Source organism: Cyprinus carpio, chromosome A11, assembly GCF_018340385.1.
Source record: "Cyprinus carpio isolate SPL01 chromosome A11, ASM1834038v1, whole genome shotgun sequence".
NCBI lineage: Eukaryota > Metazoa > Chordata > Actinopteri > Cypriniformes > Cyprinidae > Cyprinus > Cyprinus carpio.
This window is the reverse complement of record NC_056582.1, coordinates 21,277,223-21,302,880: the sequence shown is the minus strand read 5'-3', so window position 1 is coordinate 21,302,880 and position 25,658 is coordinate 21,277,223. Positions and strand designations below refer to the sequence as shown.

Sequence of the window (25,658 nt, the reverse complement as noted above, 5' to 3'; positions counted from 1 at the left end):
GTTTAGTGGCTTTGGCTATCCACATATGAAATATTTTTTCTCTTTTTCTTTTTTCGCTGCCTCTTTATGTGGTCCAGTTACAAATCTTGTCCAGTAAACTTTTTTTTAATTAATATTTCAACATTTTTTTCTTTTTGATTCCTTTTTCTTTGTGGTCCAATCACATTTATTATTATTATTATTATTATTATTATTATTATTATTATTATTATTATTATTATTATTTCTTCTCTTTCTATTTTTCACTACCTGATCATTGTTGTCTAGGCACAAATATATCCGTATTTATTTATTAATATTATTTATGTATATTTATTAATATTTATTTTACTCCCTTTTCAGTGTGATAGTCAATTTATTCAGTCACAAATTAATCAGTATTTATTTAATTATCGTGATTTATAGCTATTTAGTTTTGAATGAGCATGAAATCTAAATAAACACTTTGACTAATATATATTACTGGTCTTGCTGTGAATTATTTCATGCATTGTACCCTTTAAAACGAGTAATTTTAATGTCACTATATTAACATCACAGCATCAACAGATTAACATATGACCGTCAGCATTTAAATATTAAGCTGATCCAGCATGTTGAATGAAGTATGCTGGTTAACTAATCTGAGATTATTTACTCATAGTAGTTTTAAAGGTACAATAGTACAAATATGTTGTGTAATTTCACCGGTCTGAGTGGGATTGGAAAAAATTAATGTACAACTTCCTGTTTTAAGATATATTGACTAATGATACAAATAGACTTTTGTGTGAAAAAAAAAGAAAAAGAAAAAAGAAAGAAATGCTATAAAATTGATTGCTTTAATACTATTTTTTTTTATATATCCCGGCTGTTGTTTTGGCTTTCACTGGAATCATTCAGTTTGAGATGCAGTAACATTTACCATGGTGGTTTACAGCCAGAGCAAAATATTTTCACATTTGTACTGAGCTGATGGATGTTGTGCAGAAAGATGAAGTGTCTGTCATTGGGGTGGACGTGAAAGTGTGTGTATGTGTATGAAGTGTCTGTCATTGGGGTGCATAGTATTAAAATAAATTCAACTTTAAATTAAATTTAAAAATTATTTTCAAAAAACACATATAAATTTAAATTATTAAAAAAAAAAAAAACATCTTGAAAGAATATCATGGTACTGTAAAGACACATAGTTCAAAACACATGCAACATTTACATTTTTCTGAATACATTTTTTTCTCTCTTAGACTTTTAAACACAGCATAAAGACACAATACGTAGAGGAATGAATTAAATTTGTCCACAGAATGACAAATTGACTGAAAAATTGGTTCACTCTTGGATGCATGATGCTGAAACATTTGTGATAATGATGGGTGGTAATGAGTAATGAGCGGGAGAGGAAGTGATGCGGGCTTCCTCAGGGATGCTTTGGAATATTCCTACTGCTAGCTCTCCTCCGGCTGATGCCGCCTCTCCCTTTATCACACGCTGCCGTATGGGATACATATTCATGCCTGCCTATGCTTCAGTGCATCTAAAAGCTCCTTACACATGCACACACACACACACACACACACACACACACACACACACACACACACAAACACAACATGAAAGTTGAACACTTCTGAATGACTCAGCTAACTCAACTCAAACCTCATGCTGTTAAAGGGACAGTTCACCCAGGAATTAAAATATTCAGTTATTGTTCGAAAGGTGACATGAGGGTTAATTAATGATGACAGAATTTTTATTTTTGGGAGAATGGTCCCTTTAAATGCATGGGAACAGCAACCCAAGCCATAAGGAATGGTTTATTCTGGCCACCGCTTTGCAATACAGGGGATTGTGGCTCTTTGCAAACTGTTGTAATTATGCAAATGGAATTATTGGACTGTTTCCTTGACTTCTTTGCCAGCCAAGACAGATTATTGATCGGAGAGGGAAAGAGAAGGAGGAGAGGATAAGGAATAACGGAAGGAGACGGATAAACAGAAGGGAGAGAGAGACAAATGTCCTGTGTCCTCAATAAACTTCCTGTCCTGAAGGAAACACGATCTATGCTGGGAAGAGTGAAAACAACAGAAATAGAGCTGTAGAAGCAGAGAGTTTATTCGGTCGACAAAATTAATTAGCCAAACTCTCATCTCCTCTGTTTTTGTGTGTGCCTTGCATATCTAAATGCATTTATCTGTGATAAATGAGTGCATGTGTTCGATTTTGTGTGTCTGCTTGCAGTCAAGTGTGAATGTGTGTGTCTGTTTGAGTCGGAATTAATTTGCTAATGTGCCTGCGGTAAACGCAGACGATTCCCTACAGCTGCATTCGATTCTTGAAGAGGTAATGAGCGCAGACGGAGCGCATTATCAGCACTGAGTCATAAAAGCCTATTAGATATTTCAAAAAACAGAATATTCGTAGTTACATTATAAAGATGAGTTAATCTCACAAACCTGCCAAGACCATAACCAGGTCATATTTCAGAAATTATATTTTTCTTAAATACAAAGGGGCTTTTTTTAAAATCATTGCATAAAAATTATGCATTACAGTAATAAGAATTTATGTGTGTGTTGCATAAAAATTATGCGTGGTGTATATATGTATATATATATATATATATATATATATATATATATATATATAATATAGATATATATATATATATCTATAGTATGTGTGTATGTGTGTGTATATACACACACACACACACACATATACAGTATGTATATGTATATATGTGTGTGTGTGTGTGTGTATAGTATTTTTTTTCCTTTTGATTTTTAGTGTGAAATGTTACTTTGACATTTTTGTTGTGTGTCAAATGTTTTTGACAAATTGTATGTATTCTCATTTGTTTTATAAAAAAATAAAAAAATTATACTGCAATATATATTACTTTTTTTATGAAAAAATGTTAAATAGTACAAAATATATATATGTATATATATATATATATATACATATATATATATATATATATATATATATACATACATACATTATGTACGCCTAATAAAAATATCAAACACACTAAAACGATGTTGTTTGAGCAGTGTGTCTTTGTCTCTGTGTGAAGAGAATGTATAATGATAGAAGTGTACCAGTCCAAAACGGCATTCCTTACATAAGACTGAGTGCCTGTTGAGCTGGAACTAAGACAGTCTGGCACAAGCCAGCTCACACTCCAATCCTGTGTGTCTGAGACAGCACTTCCCTACCCTCTGCTGGTCAAATGCAGGCATTGCAATCCCATGACACAAATAAATCCCAGTGCACTTATCCTGTTTAATTAATATCTGACGTCTTTCCAGAATGATCATTCACATTAGCTTTATGACTTCCTATGGTCTTTAATCGTATTTCCCATTCTGTTATGGTTTTTCCATGAACAATGTGTTTGTATAAAGTGTCCCGAATGTAAAATGCCTCATTATTCTTTTGTATTTTAATGCTTTGAATAATGCTATCAAATTGTTTTAGCCTTTTGTCATTACTTAGTCCATCTCCTTCTGTACTCACTCTGCTGTGTTTCATTGTTTCTGTTTTGTTGCACTCCACACTCATGCAGCACCTGTTGGACGCCAGGAGGACAAAGGTTTGTTGTCATGTTCGCCATCATGCGCAGAACATTGTACCACACACTCGATGTGACATGTGTCCCTGATCTTTAAACAAAACCAGACTGTACCCTGAAACTGATCCCTGGATTCGGCTCTCTTAAAGTGTTGTTCTTTCTATTAGGGATGCACAATAATGGTGACCATGTCAGTATTAGCCGATATTAAGTTTTTTAGTTGTGTTGGTCTCATTAGTCCAATATCAAAAGCAGATATTATCAGCAGATTTTATTTTATTTTATTTTATTTTATTTTATTTTATTTTATTTTATTTTATTTTATTTTATTTTATTTTATTTTATTTTAATTTAATTTAATTTAATTTAATTTAATTTAATTTAATTTAATTTAATTTAATTTAATTTTTCTTAAATTAAAGTTCTTAAACATTTTATTTAATTCTGTTGCCAAAGAAACATTTCAAATTTTCGTTTAATTTTTTTTATCTAATATTTACTTTTTTCTTTTTTTTCAAGTAACTAAAATTATTTTATATTTTTTATTTAATAATAACAACATGGCTTCATTAATTTCCCATAAAGCTGCTTTGAAACTATATTTATCTTGAAAAGTGGTATACAAATAAAAGCAAACTGAACTGAATTTAATTGACTGAATTTGAAAAAAGAAATAGGCAAAACATTATAGATTTTATTGGCAAACAGATTTCATTATCAGCTAAATGTTTATATCAGTGCATCCCTACTAGCTGCTGATCTGAGACCATTGCTTTTTTAATTATCACTTTTAAATGGATCAGATCTTTATAAAAGGACAACTTCAATAAGGAACATTTTCCCTTATCTGCTCCTCTATGTTCCTTCAAGATAAGCTAAGCCGGGATAGCCGGGCCTTAAATAGCTGGTTCTTTCCTAAAATCCTGACCAAAAGCATGCCTGTGATCGTGGACTGAACCGGTTTTTCAGTCAGAATTGTATGTGGTCTGTTTGTGATAGCGCAAGGATGTGTAATGATCTAAATTTCCTGATACGAGTGTGGATTATCTGATCCAGTTCTGGGCCCATAAACTCCCTTATTCTGCCGAAGGTGCCACATGTGCCACGTAGACCCGAAAACCCCATTATCTTGTGACTATTTCTAGCACAGTTCTTTGTCATTAACCTTATTTAAGGAGCTATTAGTTAGTGTTTTCTCTAGAGAAACCTTATCCTTTCCGGTTTCCTCTCCTAGAATAGACCTCACTGTGGTTTTCCCTCTGTATTCTTTATCTGGATAGACCTCAAGATATTGCTAAATTGGTCTGTTTAGCTATTTAAAATGTAACATTCAATATGGATCGCAATCAAAGAAATGTAAAATAGAAGTCACTATGAATGCAAAAATGAACCAGTTAAGTTGTAATCTGTACTGAAACCAGGTATGATGCAGCAATGCTTTAGGCTATCAGTTCTAGCCCCGCTCACAGTGAAATCTCATTGGCCCAAAGCAGTGCTATTTTAGTTTTATTTATATACTATAATACTATTTGTTAATATTTTTAATTAGCTTTCATTTTAAAAGTTTTCATTTTAACGTTAGTTAAAGTTTTAGTAATTTTCTTATGTGCTTTTGTCATGTTTATTCGTTTTTTGGCTTTATTTAATTTTTATTGAAATTTTAATTTAAGTCATTTTAGTACTTTAGTTTAAACTTATTTCAGTTGCCAAGGCAACATTTCAAAATTTAGTTTTTTTTATCCAACATTTATATTTCATTTTATAACAGCTTTATTTCAGTTGCCTACAATTTTTTTAATAATTTAGTTTTTAGTTAACAACAACAACAATTACATTCTGATTGGCTTTTGTCACTTTTCAGCATTTTAACTTTCTTGAAGGACAGAAAAATTGCTTGATGCTGAAAACTTGTTGCCCCTCACCTGGTTAGGACGCAGTGCAATTTGTTCATACATCACAGTGGGGTCTATATAACCCTTTTTTTCTGAATCTAACTGGATATTTCTGATCTCAAAACATGTTCTGACTGGGTCTGGATGGGGATACCTTCTGATTATTGTCTAAATGAGGATCCCAAGCCCTCTTATGTTCATTTCTGCTTTTGTTTCCTTCTCCAGCACCTCCAGTTGACCATCCAGGCCCTGCAGGACGAGTTGAGGACTCAACGTGACCTCAACCATCTTCTCCAGCAGGAGAGTGGGTCGCGGGCCAGTGGCGGTGAACACTTCACCACCATCGAGCTGACCGAAGAGAACTTCCGTCGCCTCCAAGCCGAACATGACCGTCAGGCCAAAGAGCTCTTCCTCTTGAGGAAGACGCTGGAAGAGATGGAGCTGAGGATCGAGACGCAGAAACAGACGCTGGGAGCCAGAGACGAGTCCATAAAGAAGCTGTTGGAGATGCTGCAGAGTAAAGGGCTTCCCCCAGCCTCAGGAAGAGCATCAGATGAAGAAGAGCAAGAGCGAGCTAGGCGTATCGCAGAGGCCGAAAATCAGCTGGGCCACCTAGAGGTGATATTAGACCAGAAGGAGAAGGAAAACATCCATCTGAGAGAGGTATCAGGTTCTACTCAAACTTTTGGGTTGAAAGTGGATTTTGGGCCATGCTTGTCACTTAAAGGTGGACTTTAAGTAATAAAAAATAAACTTAAAGGAACTGTTCAGCCAAAAAATAAAAATACTGTCATCATTTACTCACTGTTCACTTGTTCAAAACCTATATGAGTTTCTTTCTTCTGCTAAACACAAAAGAAGATATTTTGAAGAGTGCTGGTAACCAAACAGTTAGCACTGTCCAATGACTTCCATAGTTTGGAAAAAAATGGCTACCGTCAGCTGTTTAGTTACCAACATTCTTCAAATGATCATCTTTTGTGTTCAACAGTTGAAAGAAACAACCTGAGAGAAATTTCATTTTTGGTTGAACTACAGTATCCCTTTAAAGGTGAAGTTTGTGAATTCTGCTCTGTTAGCATCACCAGGAATTGCAAAAATGAGTGTTTTCAAACATGAACGTCTAATACTTTTCAAAGCAGATTTTTCAAAATATAATATTTCAGGGACAGTCCCCATGGAGCAATCTGAGGTTAAGTGGTCTGCCATCGTAATAATCAGATAGACAGTCAGATCCAACTAAGACAATAACAGCATATGGTCTGAGAAGTCATCTAAACCCAGGAGAAATACGTGAGGAGATCCATGCCAGTGCTGTTGCAACCACACATAATTCACTGTGAGCTCAAAGAGAATAAAATAAAACAATAAAAATGTCAGAGTGAAAGAGATCAGATTGCACAGTGTGATTTTTAGAAGTAGAACATGTTCCTGGATTGCAGTGTTTTGGGTTTTAGATTTAAGGATAGAGTTAGGGCTAAATAATGGATTTTAACCTCACAAGTAAAAAAGGTTGTTGTAATAAACAAGAACACTTTTTTTTCTGCAGTGTAATAACTCTATTTTTGTGTTATGCATTTGTCATTATGTTGATTATTATTTTTTGTTTCTCTCAGGAGCTTCATCGGAGAAACCAGCATCACCCAGACCCTGGAAAAACTAAAGCTCTTCAGACTATCATAGAGATGAAGGTAAATATCTGTATATTGTATAATATATACTATACATTACTATTCATAAGTTTGGGTCCTGTCATGTTTTTAAAGAAATTAATCCTTTTATTGAAAAAGAATGCATTATTTTGATCAAAAGTAAAGATTTGTATTTTAAATAAATGCTGTTAGTTTGAACTTTCTATTCATCAAAATATCCTGAAAAAATAATTAAATCAGCATATTAGAATGATTTCTGAAGGATCATGTGACACTGAAGACTGGAGTAATGGATGTTTGACATCACAGGAATAAATTACATTTTAAAATAAAGTAAAACAGTAAACAGCTTTTTTTAATTTTAATAATATTTCACAATATTACTGTTTTTACTATATTTTTGATCAAATAAATGCAGCCTTGGTGAGCCTGAAATACTTGTTTTTACAAATAATTAGTATTGTCTTTAGGGAGTGTAATAGTATTTGGCACTCTCCGGCTGCTCAGGAAAAAAAAAAAAAAAGACAGAAAAAGCAAACAGAAAATGGTCCAGAAAGGCAAAGCCACTGCAGCATGCTGCTTAATGGCTGAATGAAACAGTAAATGGGTTTGTGCGCTCACAGGCAGAGCAACTCCTGCCTGCAGAAGCATTACACACTGCTCTAAAAATAAAGCATGACCTCATGCAAGGCACGCACACACCCCTTGGGTCTACACTGATTGGAGCTAAATATTAGCCAGAGTTCACCACTGCATCCACATGACACGAAAAGCATAATGATAGACTCCTATTCAAAGTGCATCTTTGCTAATTCGATTACTGCATTCTCCTTGAACCAAAAACTGCAAAAGCCGCTCCACCTGTACTGGTTTCCATTGCTCTTTTAACCTGTAGCATCACCGGTAGTGTTCTCTCGCCCTATTGGCTGAGCAGGGATGCTGATTCTGGTGCCATGGGAACAGGTGGAGTTGTTTACAACACAGAGAGCACGAATGCAGGCGTGGCAGAGGATGACAGAAAAGAGACCAATGTGATCTGTTTGATTATGCTCTGAAGATGGATATTATCTTTCAAAGAGCCACAAGGTTTAATGTTACATTGCAATTTAAATAATGAAGGATTTACCAATCAGAGCCTTCAAAATATTGACGATGAGCTTCGCTTTTTGCCTAAGGTATTGAATCTCTGTGTACAGTATGCGCAAAGTGGGATGTTGGTTTTCAAAGGCCTCGTGTGAAAATGGTGCCTATTGATGTCTGTGAAAGCAAAAAGAAGAGAGAGAGAGAGAGAGAGAGGAAAAGAGAGTAAAGGAAGGGCGGGTTACCGGAGAGAGCATGGACCATGGCTAATGCCAAAGACATTGTATTATTTATTTAAAAAGCTGTCGGTCTCGCAGTCCAAAGAAGCATACACGCAGCTCGCTTTCCCAGAGTGTCTCTCCGCTCGGGCTGGATGTGCGCTCAGTACTACCAAATGGTGATTACATGCTGATCCATTAGCACGAGAGAGACAGATTCTGCTTTGACTATGCAGCAGTACTGCAGCTACTCACTGGCGATGCTGCAAGGCGTTAGAGTTTCGCATATACCTGTCTTCCTCTTGTTCTGATCCCATCTGTTGGGAATAGGGTTTGGCATGCTTTGATCCGTAGAATCGCACCAAAGTTGTCATACTAGCTTAAGATAATGGAGCACAGCGTGGCTAATTTTTCCACTAAATTGTTAATCCAGGACACCAAAGTCGCATCCCTGGAACGCAACATTCGGGACCTGGAGGATGAGATACAGATGTTGAAGGCGAATGGATTGCTGAACACGGAGGATCGAGAGGAGGAGATCAAACAGATGGAGGTCTACAAAAACCACTCCAAGTTCATGAAGTCCAAGGTAAACTTTTTCTTCTATAAACAGCCATAGACACAAAGAAATCAGTGTGTTTTGGTAACTTATAAAGTGAAAGGCAAATATGGTGTTTTTTAAGGGATGTTCTCATGCTGTTGTTATTTAATTTGTTGAACTCATAAGTAGGATGACACAAAAGATTTTACTGACCACAACTGTCAAGCTCCAAATAGAAAAAAAAAACCGAAAACCATTATAAAAATAGTGCATACAACTTCCACATGCAGTCTTCTAGAAGCTATGTGGTTTGCATGAGAAGAAGAATGAAATTTTGGTCAAGATTTAGTATTAGTATTAGTATTATTTTAGTTTTAGCCAAAAAAGTATGCAGCAGTGTCGTTGTAATTTTTAAATTTTTTTGGTAATTAAAATTAAGTTGAAATAAAATAAAATAAAAATATTAGCTGAAAAACTTTAACGTAAAAAAAAAAATACTAAAATATAAATTAAAGGTAAATAGAAATATTGAAAAAACTAAAACTAATAAAAAGCACACAACAGAATTATTAAAACCGAAAATAAAAATAAGAGCTAATTCTAAATTAATTATATTTATAATTTTAATACATTATATTTATCAATAATTGCTATACTTGTGTGTGTGTGTGTGTATATATATATATATATATATATATATATATATATATATATATATATATATATATATATATATATATATATATATATATATATATATATATATATAAACTAAAAAAACACTGCCATCCAGGCTACTTTAACATACTATTTTCAGTGTGCAATGATTTGGGTACATACTAATTTTAAACTTGCATACTGAATACGACGGATGCAAATCGGGATTCTGACTTTGTTCTTTTAAACTCATATTTAATGATATTCTGATCCAGAGTTCTGATTGGTTTGTTTGATTTGCACAGCATTGCAACTGTTTTTAACTGGCTTATTTCTTAAAAGAAAAATCTTGTTGGTTAGTGGATTTTTGTGCATGTGTGTGTGGGTATTATTATGTGTGATGACTTTGCTGTATCTAACATGCTTGAGAATAAGCTGGGGGATTCGTTGTGATATTTATAGAACTCGTTTCATCAATAATTGATATGGTTGATGTACTGTATATTAAATGGGGATTGTGTTCTGAAATCCATCTTGTATACAAGGAGAGTACAGATGTAGAGAAGAAAATGCCCATACTCATTTCAGTTTTCCTATTTAAAAAAAAAAACATAGCTGATTAACACATTTTATGACATGATTTGTCAAATATATTTGTTGTCTGGATACTCAGATGTTTTTTAATATTTTATATGCTAAATGATTTCCCCATCCTATAAATAACAGAAAAGTTTCTTTCTCTGTGGTTTCTTTTTCAGATTGACCAGCTCAAGCAGGAGCTCTCAAAAAAAGAGTCTGAGCTTTTAGCTCTGCAAACAAAACTGGAAACTCTGAATAATCAGAATTCAGACTGCAAACAGCACATTGAAGTGCTCAAAGAGTCTCTCACTGCCAAAGAACAACGTGCTGCCATCCTACAAACAGAGGTTAAAAAGTTTCTTTTCTTTTATTTTTCTTCATTTTTATTTTATTAAGTTTTAATATTTACCTTTGTTCAACTGCTTGTCCCTTAAAATTCTATGTGTATGTGTTATTGTAAATAATTTTATTTGTATGGGATTTTTAAATGCACTCTATTATTTTATTTCAATGACCACTTGAAGACTTATCTCATCAGCTTTACATGAACTCTTTGCTCATGGTGTGTTGTTTAGGTGGACGCTCTTAGATTGCGTCTGGAAGAGAAGGAATCTTTCCTTAATAAGAAGACAAAGCAACTTCAAGACTTGACAGAAGAGAAGGGAACACTGGCCGGGGAGATCAGAGACATGAAAGACATGCTGGAAGTCAAAGAACGCAAGATAAACGTCCTGCAGAAGAAGGTAAATCTCACTCAAGAATCAAAGGTCAGAGGCCAGTTTTCATGGGCCATTAAACGGGATTGGGGTCGATACCAAGAAGAGTGTGATATGAGCCAGAGCAAGGGGATTTGGAAGCCTGTATATGTAAAAGATTTATCTTATTGCACACCTATATATAGTTTTTGGTCAGCTTTGTTAGAAAATATACAGAGAAAGTGACAATTTATTCTTAATTAATTAGGGAAATACACAGAAAAAACCTGGTGAGCTGATTTTTTTTACTAAAATTGAAGCAGAACTGCATGTATTATTCACAGATATGGCAGGATTAGTAAAATGCATTTTAACTGCAGAGCCACAGAGCATTAGTGTCTTTCTCCGCATATCTTCTTTCAACTGCTTTTTCATCTTCTTATCATCTCACCACATACTTTGCTGGGTTCTTCAGCCTTTTTCACATTGTTCAGTCACTGGAAACATCTCAAGAGTCAAAAAAGGCTAAACCATATTTGACTTCTGATCTCTTGCTGTGTGTGCTGGTTTGACCCTTTTTATCATATATTTTAAGTCACATCACAAACAACCTGCTGTATTTCTCAGTTATTTATAAAAAGAAACACCTTTGTAGCTCCCCTTGCCTTCAACAGCTTCATTTGTTCTTGAAACCCCATCATATTGCTCCATAACTGAGGTAACGGGATATTGCACCATTCATCAAAGAAAGCATCCAGTTCTTGGGGGGATGAAGGAAGTGAAATCTAGCCCATTATCTGACCATACAAAACATCATCAGGGATAAATATTCCCAAGAGACGCTGCCCGTACCATTAGAGAGCAACCGCATGTTTCACAGTCAGCAGTAGACGTTGTGTGCTGTAACATCCTCAGCCTTCCTTCAACACAAACCCATTCAAATGGAAAACAAGGTGAAAGAGGAATATGATATAATATAACTTGCTCAGATGTCCAAGTATTGTGTTTGTTACACTAGGGTATCCATCTTTGTAAGATAGCCTCTAGTAGCTACAGTACGCAGTATACATCCATTCATGTCATTAAACATTGACTTATGAATGTTTCTCATTGTCAGGGCCATTTGTTGTCATTTGACATTTATCCTTGTTATTTTGTCAGTGTTCACATTTTTTTTTTTTTTTTTTTTTTGACCAATGCATCTACAATTTGTGGGTATATTTGTAACTTTATTGGCTTTTACAATTAACCATTTAATATGAAAAAAATATTTAGCAGAACTCTTATAGCAATAAGATAACATGACATCAAGTCAAATTTAAGCTCCCTTTCTATGTGCTTTATAAAGGTGAAGTATGTAATATTAGCACCCCTGGTGGCACCAAGTTGAAGTGCAATTTTTGATTGACGCAAGAATGAGTCCTAAAACCTGTAAACGAGTTCCATCGCCCCAAAGTCAACTGTTTTTTTTTTTAATGGGTTTTTGGTTAAATGCTTGAAATAAGGTCTGTGGTAAAAATAAGCTCTATATATTTCACATTTTATTCTACGACATAAAATACATCATTAATACCCCACTCATGATTTTTAAAGCTTTTAATTTTTTAAAGGAAAATTCATCTACTCACTAGTTGACATTTTTTTTTACAGCCTCATTGTGTTTATACTCATGCTCTTGCAAACTGTTCTAACTTAAGCTTACCAACTTGTAGATTTTAAATAAATATTAATATAGAGTTGTTGTGGTCGTGATGTTGAAGCCATGTGACTGTGATATAGTTCGTTTATAGCCTAACTTTTTACTTCTGGCGATTGTATTTTGTTTTGGTTTGTTGAAGCCATGTGACTGTGATATAGTTATGTATTATGCAAATACTGAGGTGCAAAATGAGCAAGGCACCGAATCCCAACTGTATGTGCAGGTATATTACAATAGCCCAGTTTTGTGTGTGTACTGTGTGTGTGTACTTTATGGGTTAAATGCAGAGCAAAAATTGAAGGGTCACCATAAGTATGTGTGTTAGATAAATTATTTGTACGATTGTATATAAACATAAGAATCAGTGTTGTGCTTCATTGCCACAGTTTATTACATAGAAAGAATTTGTTTTCATTAGATGGATCTGCCTGGGGGAAGAAACTGTTCCTGTGAAACAAAAAAGAATCATAAAAATTTAAGTTGGTAACAGAGCTTACAAATTTTCAATTGCAACTGCAGAAAAATACAATTTGGTTTTTTTGTTACAGTTTATTATGTCAAAAGAGAACTCCACTAAATCTCAATTAATGAGATAAATAAGTGTTGTGCTAAATCTAAAAACTCGTTTTTACAGTTATTATCTCTTCTCATCTCAGATTGAGAAACCTTCAGGAGCAGCTGAGGGATAAATCTAAACACAGCATTTTGGGAATCACAGAGACAGGGTCAAGTCTCTCCCTTTGACGGACTCCATCAAACACTCCAAAATCTCAATTATGAACGGTTGGATGCCCTCGTCCACGCTAGAGGAAGCCCTCTCTCAGATTGAAAAGGTGCAGCAGATAAAATAAACAGCTGAATCTAAAGGACAGGGTCAAAGACAGTGATACTGCCCTCGTCACGCTATAGGAAAATGTAGTGCCAGAATTGCCCAAACAAAAATTAAATGCTGCCAGAAGGCATATACAATAGATGCCTCATATAATTTAGGCTAATTTAGGTTTTCGGTGAAAGCTGACACTTTTCACTATAAAGAAGTTCAAAGTTTGAGAAACTGCCTTTGAGAACAGGCTTTGTGTGACATTTTCACAGCATTGTACACCTAGGAAAAAAAATGTGCCTGCTGATAGCATTGTTTATTTGCATGCACTGTGGACATGCAAATAAACCATGCAAAACATGGCCAAACAATTTTATTAAATACAACACATTTCTTTGTCTTGAGACCATGATGATGATCTGGTACACTTTGCTCAGATTCTATAGCATTTTTCCAACTTTATGGCCAGTTTTTGTGAATTTACCCCCTCATCTGTGAAAAATGAAGACGTTTTAAACGTTTTAAAAATTTAAAAACCTTGAGTATTACGGAAGTGGAAATTGTTTTAGCATGCTCACTTAGCCGCAAGTTCAGATGCAATGTGTTTTTGTCACAGGAGCGAATTATCGAGCGCCTGAAAGAGCAAAGGGAGAGGGAAGACCGAGAGAGAATGGAGGAGGTGGACTCTTATAAAAAAGAGAATAAAGACCTGAAAGAGAAGGTGAACTCTTTACAAGTGGAGCTAACAGAGAAAGAGGTACGTCAGTGATTGCGTGCATGTCTTGTTTTAGTTGTGTTTCTGGGAGGTTTTGATCGGACTGTGAGCTCTCTTCTTGTCTTGCTCTTCCTCCAGTCGAGTCTCATAGATTTAAAAGAACATGCCTCCTCGCTGGCCTCGTCAGGTCTCAAGAAAGACTCCAAACTCAAGTCCCTTGAGATCGCAATCGAGCAGAAGAAAGAGGAATGCAGTAAACTGGAGACACAGTTACAGAAGGTATGATTTTCCTTCTGATAATTCGATATTGGACATTTTCGGTCCACTAATCTTAACAGAAATTAAGATTAACAGATGTGCTTGTTCCTCTGTGTGTCAACTCCAGGATATGCTGTAAATAGAAATTGCACATTTTTGTTTTCAAATATTTTTAGTTATTAAATATTATGTAAAATAAAACTTTTTTTGTTATTTAATTTTAGCAGTTATGTGTATTTAGAATTTCAGATCTTTTTTTTTCAGAAATTTCATATTACTTTTATTACATTATATAATTATACTATATAATTTTACAGTTTAAACTTTGAACTTTCTGTTCATTAAATAATTCCTTAAAAATATTAAAAAGAACAATTGATTTCAACTGTTAACAACAAGACATTTTTCTTGAGCAGCTAATCAGCATTTGTGATTTCTGAAGGATCATGTGACACTGAAGACTGGAATAATGATGCTGAAAATTCAGCTTTGTCATAGAAATAAATTACATTTTACAATATATTCAAATAGAAAATAGTTATTTTATATTGCAAAAGAATTTCAGTTTAATTAATAAAGTTCAATTACAGTTTTTCTGTAATATTGAGTGTTTTTAATCAAATAAATGCATATGAGACTTCTTTCAAAATTAAAAATCTTTAAAAAAAATTACAGAAGTTATAAATGGTAGTGTATGTATTATAAGCATAACAATCTTTTGGAAAAGTTTTTTCCAATTTAAAAAAAATAAAATAAAAATTTGTACAAAGGAGTTCATGTGCTCAATGTCACAAATTTGCTGATTTGATTGACAGTGCAAAGTGTTTTTTTCTGTTTCTATTCATTTTGAATTAAATCCAGGTTTTCTCTGTGGTCTCACTGCATATATTTTGGCAGTGTATACTCTAGGAATATCTACCTTTTTAAAACCCATATCAATCAACCTTTAATTTTTACCACTAAAATTACTTTCAGTGATTTAGCCAGTTTTTTTTTTATTGAATGTGTTTTCTCCATCACCTTAATGGTCACTTTTAGAGTGCTTCATGGGAACTGTATAAAAGTATTTATGAGATGTTCCTGTCTTTGTCTAATTTCTCTTATTTGACAGTAGCTGTGTCTCGAAACCTAGTGAATTGCCTACTTAAATGGTATTTTTGGGTGCCGGGGGCACATAATTTGAAATGTGTCTGTGATGATCAGAAATGTGTTGCTCTCTGGTTATTTATATTCTCCTGTGTAGAACATTATCATTATCCTGAAAGAAGAGCTAATGATAAAGCTTGTGCTGTTTTACTGAGTCCCTTCATCCTCCTCCTCCTCCTCCTCCTCCTCCTCATATCCCATGATTCCCTCCTTTGCAATGTAGCAAGCAGAGCAGCTGTTCAGTCAAATGAACAATCCCGTAAGTGTCTCTCTGGATCTGTACTAGCACACATTGAAAACATGAGAACACGATACTCTTAGTTTCTTTCTTTACCTTAAACGTGTAAAGTTCTGCAAATAATTTCATTTCCTGCTACCTTATAGAAAGAAGGGGTTCTAATTTATGGTCTGATGAACTTTATAGTTCACAAATAATATAATATGTATATTAGGTAGGTACAGATTTTCATCAATATGTTAAATGTCACGAAAAAATATCTGGACGTCGGGTTATTTTTGGAGGTTTTTGCAGTTGCAGTTTATTTGGGGTCTTGCATATAGAGGAATATAAATTATTTAATGTATAGTAAATTGTGCATTACAAAAAATTAATTTGAGTATTAATTATTTTATTTTATTATTTTTATTATATTTTAAGATTTTCATCCAAAGTTCTGGTGCAATACAGATCTTTTCAGAATCTTGCATATGCATCCTGTTTACTATTCATTAATTTATTGTTTTTATCATATAAGCTGTACGTAGTAACAACAAAGAGACGAAACCAACAGGATTAAAACAGAATTAAATGGGATTCAAGGGCATTCTGTGAAATGTTGAAAAACTGTATTGTTTCCTCATGCTTCCAATGTTTCCTTGAAGTTAATACCCAGATAATTGAACACGCATATGTCTGAAGGCAAACGCATTGCAAAGAACCTAACCACTGAACCATGGAGCTAAAATCCACATTTGCATGTTGTGTTGCATGTTCCTCTGTCTTGTGAGTTTAATTCCTCTGGTGTAATGTGAACATTTTGAGAATCTGCTGTGTCAGCTTTGATCTGTTGCAACTTTTGGTTTTATGACCACATTATTATCATGTTATCGCTTTCTTAGATTTTGTATTGTGTGTGTGATCCATTGTGCATTCATTTTTCAACGTGCAGATGTATGTTGTGTTTCAGAGTGCTTACAGTGTTTTAATAATGGAGCAAGGCTGCATTTGAATATTGCAAAGAAAATTACGCAGCTTCCTCAGTTTTACAGTATGACATGATCTGCTATATTTAGTTTTAACTGCAACAAGCCAAAGAAGCACATTTAATTTTTGGGATTTATGCATTTAAAGCTTGGCTAATTATCCGCTTTGTGGAGCCAAAGAGCCCTCTAGTCTGCAATACTGGTGAATGTGTTGGTTATAAAACTGGGAATGTTTCTTCATGAATTGATTTTGATTAACTGAGACTGGGTTTTTAACTGGTTTCTATGGTGATGCATTCCAATCATCCTCATACAGAAGGCTCATGAAGTGGAGGTGCAGCAAAGCTCACGAGGGAACCCTGAGTATGTGGACCGGGTTAAACTTCTGGAAAAGGAGGTGTCTTTCTACAAAGAAGAGTCCAGCAAATCCCAGGCCGAGGTCGAGAGGTTACTGGAGATTCTGAGAGAGGTGGAGACAGAGAAAAACGACAAGGATAAGAAGATCGCAGAACTGGAAAGGTGAGAAAAGGCCACTTGTTTGCTTTCTAAATGCTTTCGGAAGTGTGATGTTGAGCATTTAAATCACATTGGCACTACCAGTTAAAGTTGTTGTTTTTTTCCCGCGTGCATTTTTATGATTTTAAAAAGGATTTGATCTAATACTTATACTAAAATACTTGAAATTAGTTTTTTAGAAAACATAATTTGTGACTGTACATTTATTGTAGTATATGCTGTATGAATGCATTACAAAATAATTTTATTTAATGCATGTAATGCATACATATGTGCATACAGTACAATACAATAAATGCATAGTTATTTTTTAAAAAGTAAAAAAAAAAAAATAATAATAATAATAATTAAATGAGTTTGGCCAGATTATTATGCAAGCATTTCTTTACAAAATAAAATATTTAAATATTAAAATTTTGGCCATGTAGTGTGATGGTGATTCCACTACGGGATAAAACTTACATTTGTGTTATTTTAATGTTTTTCTAAAATGTTAAAAGTAGTATTAATAGACAATGAATAAACATGTCCAAACATTCCTTTGTAGTGTAAATATTGGAATTCAAGATTTGATGAGCTGAAAATTATTTATGATGCCTGCATGAGTTTCATAATGCAGCATCAGGACTGATCTCTCGTTGTGCTGATAGCTCAGGTGGCTTTGACAGCATCGGTCTCATCAGTTTCTACTGTACTTAATATCAAATTCTTCTGGGGTATAACATCAAAATGCTGATGTCAAGGGCTGTTTTGTGCTCTCAGAGCTGGTCGTCTCCTAGAGATGAAATATGATGATGATTGCAAATATTTATGCTGTTTCCTGAAATCATGCATTCATGAGGTCATCAGTATTCTGTGTGTTTCTGACATGTTCTGAATATTGATATTGAGCTCTTGTTTAGTGGTTGTGAATTGCCTTCTCTTCATATGCTGTGATGACTGCTATTCCCGACAGATCTGTGTGCGTTTTGGCATGTTCATATACAACTGCCTTCATATCTCTATACTCTTCTTCTAAATTCTTATGTTTAATTGTTGAGTAGTTCATCTAAGTTATCAGGTCCATTGCTAGTCATACGTTCAGGTTGTACATCCTCTGAAATGGATGTTCACACTAACAGCAATTTCAAGGTGACTGTAATTGATTGAGATATGACACAACAAAGTGATGAATGGTTCAATTTCATGCAAATAAGCAGTAATACAGTTAGTGGATAATACTAAATATGTCTAATTTCTAATGAAATATACATACATATATATATATATATATATATATATATATATATATATATATATATATATATATAATGCAAAAGATCGACTAGCCATAGTAGAAATGAACAGCATTCCAAGTGAGTTTGATTTATGCATTTATGACGCATTTTTGCACTTTATATGCACTTTATATGCACTTTTTCCCTTTTATTAATAAAATTCCTGTCAGTGTGAACAGCCCTAGGAATAGAGAATCAAACAGTAAGTTCAGTTCCTTCTAGGTTCTTTAGCTCTCGCTCAAAGTCTCGTTGCTTTTTCTCGGTTGACATGCTCATGCTTTAGTGTTAATATGGTTTGATTAACTGTGTTTTTTTCTGTTCTGTTTTTTTTACCGTCTCGCCAACTCTTTCTCTGTTCTGTCTTTTGGTCTTTCTCTTTTTCCGACCTCCTTCTCTTCCTTCTGTTCTTCCATGTTTCTTCATCTTCCATCATAAAACACTAATTTCTTGTCCATCCTTTTGTTTTTCCTATCCATCTTTTGTGCATTTCTCTCATTGGCTCCTCAATTCCTGTATTTAATCAATTGAAATTTAACATTGTATTAATATCTATCTATCTATCTATCTATCTATCTATCTATCTATCTATCTATCTATCTATCTATCTATCGATCTATCGATCTATCTATCTGTCTATCTATCTATCTATCTATCTGCCATCTTCTTTCGTGTTACCTCCATCCATAAACCTCCATCCATAACTTCATAACTCCTACCCTCTTCACTGTTGCCCAGTCCCCCTCCCACCGCTGCCCGCCCCGTGCCCCGCCCTGGTGGCAGAGCCCCCTCTGACCCTTCCCCCTCTGTGTCCGCTGCCCCCCAGCAGATTGGGGGCATGGTGTGGGACTTCCTGGGAAAGTGAGTGCTCTGTACTGGCACCACGGCTCGGCTGCATTTATCTGTCTGCAACTGCAACTGTTGTGTGCCTGCTTGATGCCCCCGTTGCACGGCTGTCTCTCATATACTGGTTTTTCTTACAAAGAAATACTGATGTAAAAATCCGTGGACTGAAGCAGCTCAGAAAATAATATGTGTGTATAATGTGTTTTGTGGTTGTGTATGCTGTTTCTTGTGCATGTGTGGGGCTCTCTTCCAAGCCCTAGTGAGATGCCTCACTGTTTAATGTCTACATAGGCATCATCCTAGCCAAGATGGAGCCTCATAAGTGGTTGATTCTTTTTATTATTTTTTAAAGTATCTTAGCGGGCAGCAATTCAGTCATAAAAAAGCAGTGCTCATGAAATCTGTATAATGCTAACATTTGATACATTTGAAGAGAGTCTGATACTGCATGTTCTGTACTACTGTTCTGTACTACAATGCTCTTCTTTTGATCTTTATATTGATCAAAAAATACTGAAAAAAATGTTTTCCACAGTTTCCACAAAAATATTAAGCAGCTTTTTTCAGCATTAGTAATAATGTTTCTTGAGCAGCAAATCAGCATCACGTGACACTGACAAGGAAAAATTCAGCTTTACCATCACAGGAATAAATTACATTTTATAATATATTCACATAAACATTACATTTTTTTTCACAGTATTACTGTTTACTGAATTTTTTGATCAAATAAATGGAGCCTTGGTGAGCATAAGAGATTTTTTCCATAAACGTTAAAAAATCTTGCAGAACCCCAAACTTTTGTATAAATGATAACGAATACATTTAATGCTACCTTAGATTTTGGCCATAACTACAGTACATATCTTATATATTGCTGTCTGCAGACTTCCTTTTGGGAGTGGTACCTAAACTATGTTGCCTCTAGGTAGGAAACTCACTAGGCTTTGGAACTGTGCTAATGTGTACATTAAACAGAGTGCAAGTTTTCCTTTTATGATTATATCTGTTCTATAAGATTTTTTTTTTTTTTAAATTCATTTTTGTTTCTGGTATAGTAAATATAGAATGTGAAAAATCAAATCGAAATGGTTCCTCAGGTTCAGCACAATAATTTTCTTTCACATAGTGTCATATCTGTGATAACTGCACACTTGAAATATCTGTTGTGTTGATGTTGGCATGGCAACATGTAGATGTGTTGACTTGTCATTCTCTAAAATTACACCAAGATTAAAGGGACGGTTCACTTAAAAAATAAAAATTCTGTCATTAATTACTCACCCTCATTTCATCAAGCTGATTTTCTTTCTTCCATGAAATACAAAAGGAGAATTTGAGGGCTGTTCATACCAACAAAAATAACTATAAATGTGAAGTTTTAATAATTATAACAATAAATAAATAATTCTGTTTTTATAGAGAATAGGGATGTTCACACCACAGCTATAACGATAATGACACGGAGGAAAAATATAGTTGGAATCACTTTCAGGATAATTTTTGTCAAGTTGGTGATTGATTAAAATCACTGACAGCCAATCAGAATCCATCCTGCTTTAAAGAACTCGAGCATTTAAAGTGGCAGACAACAAACCTGCAGCTTATTATAAACTGAACATCATCCTCTGTTGGTGTGGACGCTAATATTGTTATAATTATTTTTCTTTGTTATTGGTGTGAACGGACCTTTGGACAGAATGTTCTGTCAGAAAGTGAATGAGAATGAATCCTGTTGAACTCCAAAAAATGACAAAAAGTCACCACTGATATGCAATATCAATAGTTTGTACGTATGGCTTGTGCATTATATTCCAAGTCTTCTTAAGTCATAGTGTGAGGATTAGATTATATTCAAGTCAATATTTACTAAAAAAAAAAAAAAACCAATAAATCACACCTCCTGTGTGTTCTATTGAAGAAGAAAAAAATCATGCATGTTCAAAACTACATACGGATCAGTAAATGATGACATTAATTTCATTTTTATGTGAACTATTCTTAAAATGATACTTTAAATTATACAGTGGTTTTCACATCGATCTGTTAACTAATGCCATTTTCAGGAATCTTGGTGTATTTTATTCCACCCTGCTTGTATGACAAGTTAACTTGTTCTGCAGTTGTTACTCTACTTTGCACAAATGCTTCAGTGATCTCTATTCTTGCCGCTTGGTGTTGCTGGCATACGAGGGCTCTGACAATAAGCAGAGCCCTTTTCCTGACCCTTGAACACTCATTTCACATCACATGGCATCTTTCTGCTTCCTAACACGATCTCTCCTCCCTTCCCTCTCACTCTTCTGAATGATCCTCTCCATCCCCTCCCACCTCAGCCTGCGAAATCCCCTCAAAGCGGCCGTCTCATCGGTCTACATGAGACGTTCTGCAGCATTTCAGGCTCTGTTTTGCTCTGAATGAGCCGGGTGCTTTAGGTAGGGTCCAGTGTTCCTCAAGTAGGTTTGCACCCTCATGCCTGAGCGCTCTTGCCCTGTTTGCCACCCCGTGCGATCCCTCACTGCGGCCCAGCTGGTTGAGTTGCTGCATGCTAGCACTCTCACGGGCCCCTGCAGATCTGGACTCAGTGGCTTATCCACTGAAAGTGATGATTTGAGATGATAGTGTTGTGCATCCTGCCTTGCTGAGCCATTCTAATGCGCTCCTAGTTTCTCATTTGACTCTTTCTAGCTGTATTCTACTTTGTTTCAATAAATTCTTAAGCTTTATTTCTCCTTTCCTTCTTGTTTGCTGTGTTGTGGCTTCTCTTCCTTCCCGCTCCTGCCCTTCCTGTATCCTTCCTCCCCACCGTCAGTCTTGCGCCCAGGTAAGTTGGTTGTTCCTCAGGTGTTCACCCTCCCTTCTGTGCAATAACCAAGCGTGTTTTGTTAATATGATGTTAGAAAAATAACTGTATCTTTCCTTTTGTTGTCATGGTTGTGAGTCATATTTCATGATGTGATGTTGTGTTGTGTTGTGTTGTTAATGCACTTAATAATCACACATACAGTGACCCCAAAATTGTATTTGGACACTTAAAACACACTCAGTCAGAATATAATTAAATAATATAATGAAAACCAACTGGCTTTTGCAAACAAATTATATCTTTTGAGTGGATGCATTGAAATCTATTACAGTTTTTCCAGTATAATTTTCTAAAACATTCTTAAAACAAGAAACATTAACTTGAGAAGCAAAACGACATATAAAGTCATGTTGTCTGTGATTGCTATCAAATTCAGATATTCAGGTGAAACTCTGTATGTTTTGTAAGGCAAACAAAGGATCAAAATAAAAAAGGCCCAGGCATCAAGCTTGGTCCTCAGATGGACAAGAAAGGCCCTGGGAATATCTTGCAAGATCAACGCAAGGATAATCCAATGGACAACCCAAAGGTTTGTGGGGTGTTTTTTTGTTTTGTTTTATTGGTGGCTTTAAATTTCTACAGAAAGTTAAAACAAGAATTCAATTTCTACATTAATAAATAGAAACAAGAAAAACAAAAGGTTTTATTGTCTTGCCCACATTTTTCTTTATTTCACAGATGGAGGAGCTGATGAATGTTTTGGAGAAGACGAGGCAGGAGTTGGAAGCCACTAAGCAGCGTCTGTCCTCCACCCAACAGTCTCTGGCTGAGAGAGATGGCCATCTGACCAACCTCCGACAGGAGCGCAGAAAACAGCTCGAGGAAATCTTGGAGATGAAGTAAGAATCTTTGCAATCAGACTCTGTTCTTTCATACAACACAACCTTCAATATTTGATCTCTATGATGTCTTTAGTCTGTGTTCCTTTTCTTGAAAGCTGCTCAGTGTACATGCATACATATCTCAGACTGTCTGTTCCCCGTAGACAACAGGCTCTGCTTGCTGCTATCAGTGAGAAGGATGCTAACATTGCTTTGCTAGAGCTGTCCTCCTCCAATAAGAAGAAGACACAAGAGGAGGTGCTGGCCCTGAAACGAGAGAAAGACAGACTGATGCATCAGCTCAAACAGCAGGTCAGTCAATTTCTCTACTAAGGAACCCATTTAACTACACCTAGTATTAAGATATTGTAGAGTAAAGATATTATACATTTTTCACAGATGTTGAAAGTTGATAATTATTATCTTGTGGTCAGTATACAGTATGTGAAATGTACAATATTGTAGAGCTGTATGATTTCAGTTTAAAAAAGGACATAAAACAATAAAAAATCTAATTAATTGGTTGTATGTTACAAGTGAATTTAGGCCTCACACCATTAAATTGTACTGAATGAAATATGGAAAAATATTAATTTTGAAATCTGCTAAAGGAAATATATAGTAGGGTTGTAATATATATTAAGACAGACACTGATTTATTTAAATAAATAATATGTCCTGATATTTCAGAGTAAAGCGCAGCACAGTGTTTATTTACAAAAACATGGTATTATGAGCTGCACGCATGTAAATGTACTGTGGTGTGCTTCACTCTAAAATGGTTAACTGTTTAAAAAATAAAATAAATAAAAAACATGTAAATATTAGTTTTGTAATTTTACAGTGCACTATAGAAATTTTTTTATTTGGTAAAATTTAAATGTTACAGTACAATAGCTTTATTGCAATATATTTATAATATTATATTTAATGACAATAACAAAATCATAATAATTATTAATTCAGAGTCATACTGAATGGGTCATATGTAGTGTGAATTTGGAATATTTTTTTTTAAGGCAAGGCAATTTATTTCTAAAGCACAATTGAAAACAACAGTAGGTTGACCAATGTGCTGTACAGATTCTAAAACATAAATAAACATACAATACACACATCTGTTATACAGCATGAACATCAAACCAATCAGCATAAAAAACAATGAGGTTCCAACAACAAATCACTGAGCAGCATTCTGCAGAAAAGCCTGGGTGAAGAGATGAGTCTTTAAAAGAGACTTAAATGAGAAAAAATGTGGAGGCAGTTCTTATGTGCCAAGGCAAACTGTTCAAAAGCTTTGGGGCAGACACTGCAAATGCACGGTCCCTTCACAGTTTACGTCTCGACCTAGGAACAATCAGGAGTTTCTGGTCAGAGGACCTGAGTGATCTTAATGGTAAGAAAGGTTGTAACAAATCAGAAAGATAAGATGGTGCAAGGCCGTTTAAAGATTTTAAAAATCAATCCTATAACAGACCGGTAACCAATTTTAAAGATGACAAAATGGGAGTAATATGATCCCATTTCTGAGAACCTGTCAACAATCTACCAGCAGCATTCTGGACAATCTATAATCTTCACAATGTGGACTGACTAATCCCTACATACAGGGAATTACAGTAGTCCAGGTGAGAAGCATGCATCAGCCTTTCAAAATCACAAAAGGATAAAAATGGCTTGACCTTTGTCAATTTTCTCAATTGAAAAAAAAAAAAAAAAACTGATCAGACAACACCAATAACCTGTTCGTCAAATTTCAAGTCGACATCAAAAATTACACTTACATTTTTACTATGAATTTACCATAAATAGATAAAGGCCCTAAATTAATATTAGTTGACCCAGATACATTGGAGGGTGAAAAAACAATATTCTCAGTTTTACATTCATTTAGGTGCAGAAAATTCACAGCCAACCATGTTTTCAAGTCCTTTAAGCAAGTAAGAAGATGCCATAAGGAGTTGCCTTCCTTTTTTACTGGTAGATATATTTGCGTATCATCAGCATAACAATGAAACGATATTCTGTGTTTACTAAAAATAGACACAATTGGAAGCATGTACAATGAAAACAAAATGAGTCCCAGAATGGATCCCTGAGGGATCCCACATATAAAAGAGGCAGACAATGATGTAAATTCACCCAGGGTACCTGAAAAGCTCCTATTGGTAAGATAGGACTTAAACAGTGCCATGAGTCCCTATAAACCGTTCAAGTCGTGCAATAAGAATTTCATGGTCTGTGGTGTCAAAGGCTGCACTAAGGTCTATTAACACCAAAACTGCAGCATCACCAGAGTCTACAGTTAGCAAAACATTGTTGAGAACTTTGAGAACTTGTTGAGACAGGACTGGAGGAAGGTGTAAGCATGGTCCTTCAAGTTCTTGCTCAAACTGTATATCCAGTGTTTCTGATGTTAATGAGCATATAAGACTCTCATAAACCAAGACAGCGGTGGCGTCTTGGGACACAAATGAGACAAAACAAAAACAAAAAAAACAGGTACCAGATGGCCAGCCAAACACACCGGCACCATCTTGGCATTTTTTAAATCTATATACTGTATATTGCAGAAAAAAAAAAATATCACAATTTCAGTTTTTTCCAGTCATGCAGTGCTA

General features: G+C 34.8%; 1 protein-coding gene across 1 annotated transcript in view; it reads left to right on the top strand.

Moving 5' to 3' along the window:
- Positions 1 to 25,658, top strand: part of LOC109057900 (ERC protein 2-like) — a 44,984-nt gene that overhangs the window by 14,379 nt on the left and 4,947 nt on the right. Inside the window, 16 exon segments of the mRNA XM_042766756.1 lie at positions 3,554 to 3,580; positions 5,677 to 6,114; positions 7,068 to 7,142; positions 8,835 to 8,990; positions 10,358 to 10,533; positions 13,235 to 13,271; positions 13,274 to 13,405; positions 14,009 to 14,149; positions 14,246 to 14,386; positions 15,735 to 15,770; positions 17,031 to 17,233; positions 19,243 to 19,365; positions 22,163 to 22,174; positions 22,625 to 22,745; positions 22,895 to 23,055; positions 23,202 to 23,349. Of these exon segments, the coding sequence (XP_042622690.1) occupies positions 3,554 to 3,580; positions 5,677 to 6,114; positions 7,068 to 7,142; positions 8,835 to 8,990; positions 10,358 to 10,533; positions 13,235 to 13,271; positions 13,274 to 13,405; positions 14,009 to 14,149; positions 14,246 to 14,386; positions 15,735 to 15,770; positions 17,031 to 17,233; positions 19,243 to 19,365; positions 22,163 to 22,174; positions 22,625 to 22,745; positions 22,895 to 23,055; positions 23,202 to 23,349 (2,127 nt within the window).